General features: G+C 39.6%; 1 protein-coding gene across 1 annotated transcript; it reads right to left on the bottom strand.

Annotated features, from left to right (window-relative positions):
- Positions 1–2495: 2495 nt before the first annotated feature.
- LOC105036093 (pentatricopeptide repeat-containing protein At3g13880) lies at positions 2496–7192 on the bottom strand. The gene is given in 3 exon segments (XM_010911833.4): positions 2496–4215; positions 5296–6982; positions 6985–7192. Coding segments are annotated over 3 exon segments (2499 nt in total). The 5' UTR covers positions 7040–7192; the 3' UTR covers positions 2496–3458.
- Between the last annotated feature and the right edge of the window lie 988 nt (positions 7193–8180).

Below are 8180 nucleotides of genomic sequence, written 5' to 3'. Positions count from 1 at the left end.
TCCGATACTTCTTTTTTATCATCATCTAATTTTCGAATAATATCCCCTACTATCCTTCTATTAAAGGATCCGAATCTCCTCTTAAGAAGTTCCAATCTTCTAGACATACACTACATAGCATCTCCTCTAATAGAAATAGTCCACACACTATGTACAATGTCCTAAGAATAAGATTAATATAACCAAAACTTCTCAAATCTAAAAGGAGATTTACAAAAAATTTCAAGAGCAGTCTCAATCATAATAGGACAACGATCAGAAACAATTTGAGAAAAATAACATACCTGATAATCTGGATGACTTTGAATCCATCCTCTAGTAGCAAAAATCCTGTTAAATCTTTTTCACACCCTTGCCTAACTAGTCTGATTATTATATCATGTAAAGTGAACACCCAAATACCCTAAATCAATTAGACCATGTAAAGATACGAAAGATTGAAACTCTCAAATGTCAATTTTCTCAATAAAAGGCTTGCCACCCATCTTTTTAAACAACCTATCTATGTAATTAAAGTTGCTAACAGATAATAATTTTGGCCTTTGTCCATAGCAATTGACGATGATGATATTCTAAAACTACATAAATGGCTAATAGAATTAAATAATATTTTTCTGGCTCTACAATAATAAACATCACTTGCTATGAGCTCCTATAAAAAACTTCAATTTTCATATTACCTTTTTGCCAAATTGCAGTGATACCATTCTTAAATCCCTAAGACTCCACTGCATGAAAATGCCAACTTGATGGAAGATGAAAATGTGTCTCATCTAAACTTCTACCCGATATTCTTGTTTCAAAAAAATATAGATATAAGGATTATGCAATTGAAGTAATCTTTTAACATTTGATAAAAAAATGGGTTTGCCAGCCCCTTTGCAATTCTATAAAAGAACCTTCATTGTAAATTGGTAGAAGACTAATTAGTGTCACTTTGAACTTCCCCTATTGGTGGCTCCATCAGATGAATGCAATCCATCTCATCATCTCTCTCTCCTCTGTCAAAGGATTTAACCCCAAGCTTGCTTCATTAAAACAATTCCCTGATCATGCTTATCTTATTTGATCTCATGCCCATCTTCATTTACCTTTTGTTCTTCATTTAAAATAATTGAATTTGAAGATCTCACTAGTAATTTAGCATTCTCATGACCTGCAAATGAAGAAGCTTCACCAGCCACCTGTAGCATTTTAGAGGAAAACACAAAAAGCCCATTAGATGGTGGCCCCGGAATGGAAAGATCAACAATCATAGCTTTTGGGTCCGCCAGATAATCGGATTCGCTAGTGTGTGCTATTTTCACTAATTTTCATGACATAGTTTGATCTACAGCCTTGTTCACCCCCTTACCAGTTGTTTTAACTTGGCCACGAGGAGGTGATCTAGCCCTTGTTCCTTGATTTGATGCCTTTCCCATAGCGAATGAAGTGGGCTGCATAGTATAGTCGTCAAGCCTATTGTCTATAATTACTAAACATCCAATTCTGTTCATTGGGCTATCTCTATACACAGAAGATTGACAACGGGCCAATTTAATGGGCTTTTTCCAGCCCATTTCAGAAATTTCGTTCTTAGGCGAGTTAGGCGTCTGAGTTAACTTGAGTGAGTTAACTCACTGTGAAGCACCGACCAAGTTAACTTTATGTGACTCAGTCATCTTTCCCATCATTCCCATCACACCAGAGCTAGGGTTTCGTAATCTATTCCCCAACTCCACCTTCAGCCATGGGCCAAATAGTTTCTTCGTCAAACTAGCACCGTGATCATCGCTGGTGACGGGAGCATGCTCCGAACCATCATCCGTAGCCTTATCAATTGCGATAAAATTGCTAGGTTCGATTTTCTTTCCACCAAGCGAAGAAGAGCCGCCACCCACTTCTCGACATTCTCCTTCTAGATGTCCTAGTCGAACCTTATATTACCTAATATTTGATAATTATCAATTTGACTAAACTGCAGCACAAGGATGCAGACTTGTATAGTGACTGGTAAGTAGAGTCTTTGGAGGTTGGTATCAACGACATGGACTCGAGACCTGTCTTTACATGGATTTGGGCCAAGGTATCAAGAAGAACATTGAGTTGTCAAGTTTTACTAAAACATTGTTACTTGGGATTGACAACCAGTTGCAACTGAATTGGTTCCTCTTACATGACAACCTCTTGACTGATTCCCACTATCAGGGAACGTATCACATGAATACGCTATTAGGCATTCAAACAAGCCCTTACTATAATACTCAAAAATCCTCATTAGTATTGCAGTGGTAAAAATTTAGGTTGCAGAGTCCTTGGAAGCTTAACGAGTCATGGATAAAGATAAAAAACCCAATCTTCTGTGGCTATCATCACATTAACTGAATGTGGCAAATGCATCCCAAAGCAACAGTTAAGGGTTACTCTTTTAGAGGGATGCACACCAAGCGTAAGGTTTCCCCTCCAAAGATCCTGGAATGAAATGGATTATGATATAAAGTCAAGACAAAAAAAAATAAAAATTAAAAAAGAAAAACTGAATGATATTATGGTAAATTAACAATGAGATAAGTTTAAGAGCCATGATAAGAGAATAATTCAATGACAGGATGATGAATTGACAACAAGATCAGTCCAAGTTCTTCCATCCAATTCTTCAATTTGAGCTGCCCGCATGTGGTAGGTGGGAATTTTACTTACTGATCATTAGCCAGTAGTCAGAGCACTACAATTTACAAGAAGAAAATATACTACAACGTTTACTCTCAACTCAAGCTCAGAAATCCTGCGTCCTAAAATAAAACCGGACACAGTCATGCAATAATGAATGTTTATCTACATAAATAAATATAAAGAACAAACCTTATTTCTTTAATCGAGGTCAATGAAATCTTTTCCAATTGATTGTTAAATCCTTGATCCCAATTTTGTTGTGGTGTCTTCTTTCACCTCCTTCAACCTTCAACCTATATCCAGGAAGCCCTCGTCGAGGCTGTCATGAATGGAAATGTTCAAATCTTTTCTTGTCATTTCGATACTAGTCTTCCTTCACCTCCCTCTCTGACCTTCAACCTGTACTCAGGCCCTCCATATGGCAAGCTGTTAACTGTCATCACTGTGCATCTAAGAACTCAAATTTTCAAAACATCAAACAATATGGAAAGCATATTTATGTTTTTATCACACCATGATGTTGCTTTTGTTTCTTAAAAGATTGGTCCTCTTTAATTGCAGTTGAGTAATGATCACAAATGCTGATGAACTTGATCACCTGACAACCTGGCTTCCTCATGAACAAGCTGCACATTGTGGCACGTGCCTTCAGATATGTTAGCTCTACAAAATTATATGTTGCTGTCCAAGACGAGCGATCTCTTATCATTCATATGAGATAAGAATGCTTCCTCACATCATTGAAAAGGCAAAAATATGGAGTAGTATTTCTGAAGAATGCCAATAACTCAGTCCGCCACTTAAATTCACCAGTAGTTCCCACAAGAACATGAACCCCAACTGAAATGATGAAACCGGACTGAATCTCTAAGGACAATCTCCCTCCTTTCACACTCTGATATTAACTTCAGTGTAGTGTGGCAATCCTCACAAACCCTTTGGTTCTTCATTACTCGCACTGGAATAGAATCTGGCAAACAATACATCCCCAGTGCCACTGCCAACAACTCACCATGGCTATTCATTAGACTATCTTTCCACTTCTCACTTTTATACTCTAGCTCCAAAATCTTAACACCAGTATACCTTATCCTCTGCTTTATATTGAACAGCATTACTTCTAATTTTGCATAAATAGCATTTATTTGGGGGTTGGAGTTATTGCCGGCCACGAATGAATGAACTGATGCTCCAATCTCGATCCAACTCATGCCAATTTCCTTATTCACCCCTCTTTCTCTCATCAAACCTCTTGTTTTCATTGCCAAAGAAACTTTCCCAGCATCCAGGTACATGTTGTATAGAAGCATATATGATGTAGCAGAAAAGGGCTCCAGCACCATTAACTTTTCTCCTACACGTATACCTCTTTCAATGTCCCCATGGAATTGACAAGCACGCAATAGGCCATGCCAAATACTTGGTTCATTATCAAAGCCAGAGCTCAAGATGAAGTTCTCTACATCGACCAGCCTCCCAGCCCGACCAAGGAGGTCAACCAAGCATGCAAAGTGCTTCACATTTGGAGCTAAGCCGTACTCTGTCCTCATGCTTTCAAAATACCTGCAGATAAACAGAGAGATTAGAAATGTTTCTGAAGGCCATATGCTAACTGCTCGTCTCAGTGTGTAGCCTTGACTGACCTGACACTCTGTATGCTGCAACTCAGGGATCACTGGCTATACCGAAACTATGTCGGGGAAATCTCCAACAATAATTGTGCAACATGTTCATGCAAGAAATACTTTAACTTATTAAATCACTTCAGCATCATCTTGTTTTTTTTTTAACTTATGTGGCTTTCTAAGATCAACACTCCACCTTTTATCCAGGTTTTGGACCAGCACTGGCAGTGTTACTTTTGAGTCTCACCATATCACAAAAGCTTGGCATTGTATCAACACCTCAAGCAACAAGGCTTATCTCATCTGTATGGGTTTGTGTTTATGGATAGAGACATTATGCATCAAGCTCAGAGAGCATTTTACAACTGTTTCTTATCTGGATATTAACCTTCAGTAAGTTGATACTGACAGCTGGGCCAAAGCAACATGGAATAGGAGAGTGTCCTACCATGCAACATCCGAGTAGACCAGCTAGTGGGTAGAGAGCCTATTTTAGTGGTTATATAATTTAAACTATGCTAATCCTACCATGAAGCTACTATTGGAGTTTACCTTAGACTAGACAAAGAGTTAAGAATATAAGGCCTGATATGAGGGATTGCACTCATTTTTGAGGTATACCTTCTTTTATTGTCTTTCTGAATTAGCTTGACTGGTTAAGAGGGAAAATAAATGCTTACTGAATTCCTCACTGGAATGCATCTCATATTTTTCTTGTTTCTTTTCACCTTGATTACATCAAAGTTTTGAACGAATTTAAGTCCAACATATTCCTTAACAATCTTAATGACTACTTAAGATTGAATCATAAGCATTAACGCACAAGCATTATTGCTGGTACTACATAGGTTTCATGAATGAAATTAGGATCTACAAAGTTTCAGAATGTTTTACAATTGGCTTTTAGAACAATGTCAACTTCCTACAAAATGATGACAAATTCTTACTAGGAGAAGACCATTGGCATGGCCTATAAAATTTTAAAGTTCAGAAACTTATCAGAAAGAGGAGTTAATACCTGAATCCTTCATCCACCAGTCCACCATGGCTACAAGCAGTAAGAACAGCAAGGAAGGTGATGTCATTTGGTGTGACCATGCATTCCATCATTTTCTCAAAGAGCCCTATCGCATTAGTTGCACAACCAAGTAAGGCATGACTTGAGATTATTGCAGACCAAGACACAACATCAAGGCTTTCAATGTTCTGAAATGTCCTGATGGCAGCATCGATATCTCCCAACTCAGAATACATGTTAATCTGTGAATTACCACAAACAGTGAACTGATCAAGTCCTGCTTTCATGGTAAAACACTGTATCTGCTCACAAATCCTCAAAATACCCAAATCTGAGCAAGCACTGATGACAGTTGATATAGTGAACTGATCAGGCTTTATTCCAAGGCCAAGCAATTCACTAAACAAACTCAATGCCTGTTCAAAATGCTCGTTCAGAACGCATGCTGAGATCATGGATGTCCAAGTAAAAATATCTTGTTTAGGAGTAGCATGAAAACATCTGAAGCTATCCTCAATCAGACCCATGTTTGAGTACAGGGTGATCAATGCACTTCCAATGAACTCATCATCCTGAAGATCATTTGTAATGATACGTGCATGGATTTGCTTCCCACATCTGAATGCTTTAATTAAGTTACAAGCTTCAAGCGCACACTTGAACATAAACTTTGAGGGTCTCATTCGTCTCCTTAGCATTTCAGAAAATAGTCTTAAAGCATCAGATCTGATTGCATTGCATTGTTTGGTCCCCAATCGAGAGAATCCAGCAATCAAGGCATTGAATACCACCACACTTGTATTTGGTATGCATTCAAAGACCTTAATTGCTTCTTCCAATCCACCATTCTTTGCATACATGTCAAGCATTGTGCTACCCACAAAAATATCCAAGTCCAATCCAACTTTAACTACACACCCATGTAACATCTTTCGAACTTCCTTGGAATCGTTAAAACCAGAGCAAGCCTTGACGATACTTCCAAGAGCAAAGGTATTCAGCCTCACTCCTGACCGATGCATCCAAACAAGAATATTCGTGGCCACCTCTGGCCATCCAACCCGGACATAAGCAGATAGCAATGAATTCCATGAAACCTCATTTAATTCCTGTGCATGATCAAACACCAACCTCACATCATCTATTCTACCGCACTTTGAGTACATGTCAATGAGCGAATTGGTCAAGAATGGGCGATAAGCCAACCCGCTCACCACCACTAGCCCATGAACTATTCTCCCCTTCTTGACATCCCCGCGATCGCCACAGGCACCGAGGAAACTGGCGTAACTGAACTGGTCAAGCTTGATTTTCACCTTTCTCCCCTTAGCAACCTCATCCAAGGCTTTATCGACATAGGCAACTTCAGAATATCCCTCCATGAGCGAATTCCATGTAACGACGTCTCTAACGGGTATTTTATCGAACAGTTGGTTAGCGGTGGACAGATCATCACACTTGGGATACAGATTACGGAGATTATTGTGCAAGATTCGGCCAGGCCTGTAGGAAGTTCTTATCATGTGAGAGTAAACCAGCCTTCCTCGGATCAAAGACTGGCTTTTGGTGGACACTTGGAGGAGGTCTTTATAGGTTGAAGGCTCCAAGGAGAGACAACTTAAATTGTGGTTGGCGGGGAGAAGGGAGAGGGTCTTTGAGTTTGAAACTGGGAAGTGGCGGCGAAGTCTGTGTTGCGAGAAAAATGACGCGCAATGAGTACCCGGTCAGGTGCCTGGGAGAACATCCGTTGGTGTTTGGGTTTGAACCGGAATCTAATATTAGTTTTAGATTACGATTGTAATTTTTAATAGAAATGGGGGCAAGGATTTATGCTTAGGTTTAGGTCCAGGTTAATCCGGATCCAACCTAGACTAAGCTGAGTCTTTTACCCAGTATTTGTTCCATTACTCGGTGGATTGGGGTTGAGACGGGTCACAGTTAGTGTCAGCTTCAGGCAAATTTAAGGGGCTAGATGCACTAAATTTTGTTGGGTTGTATTATGTGATGCCCAGCCCATGTAACAATCTCAGCCCACTAAAACCAAAAAAAAAAAAAAAACAGGAGTCTTCTTCCTCCTCTCGTCGGCTCTCAATCGGAGTCAGAAAGAGCCCCCCCTCCGGTTCTATTTAAGGAGGAGAATCCTCCTCTCTCCCTCTCACCGAAGATTCAAGACCCAGTCGGCAGCAATCGTCGGAAAACCACCACGGAGTCCCGTCCTTGTGCCATCCATTTTGCTCATCGGAAAAGCCTCGCCGACATCGAAGGTGAGCCTCCTCCTCTTCCTCTCTTCTCCTCCTTTCTCCCCGTGCCCGTGTGCACGATCGCCAATGACTGAAGTCGTCGGATTTCTTTGAGAAAGGGATTCAGTCCCTTTTGAATGTTTGGGTGCCGGTGGTCACCGCCGGCCACCAGCTTAGCCCTCCTCTTGCCGCTAGGTCGCCCCTCCTCCTGCCGACGGCCGTCCCATGCCGGTTGCACCGTCGGCCGGCCAGCCAACAAGGGATTGTGAGATCCCCTATTTCGGCACAAAGGAAGCCCGGGAAGAAGAAAAGAAAGAGAAGAAGGAAAAGAAAAGAAAAAGAAAAGAAAAAAAAAAAAAAGAAAAAAAAATAAAATAATAATAATATAATAATAATAAATAGGATTTTCTCTCCTCTCTCCTCCGTGAAGAAAAAAAAAGAAAGAAAGAAAAGAAAAAAGAAAAAATAAAATTAATTAATTAATTAATAATAATATAAATAATAAAATATGAGAAAAAGAATTTCTCTCTCTTCCCTCTCTTCCTTCAGTCTGAACTAGTATTTTCTCTCTCTAGAATTGAACTTTCTCTCTCTACTTTTTTCTCTAAGTTATTTCTCTCTCATAAGATTTTCTAGAATTTTGAG

The sequence above is a fragment of the Elaeis guineensis genome, chromosome 8 (assembly GCF_000442705.2).
Source record: "Elaeis guineensis isolate ETL-2024a chromosome 8, EG11, whole genome shotgun sequence".
In the NCBI taxonomy this organism is placed as follows: Eukaryota; Viridiplantae; Streptophyta; class Magnoliopsida; order Arecales; family Arecaceae; genus Elaeis; species Elaeis guineensis.
Note: the sequence above shows the minus strand (reverse complement) of the source record. Positions and strands in the feature narration are given on the sequence as shown.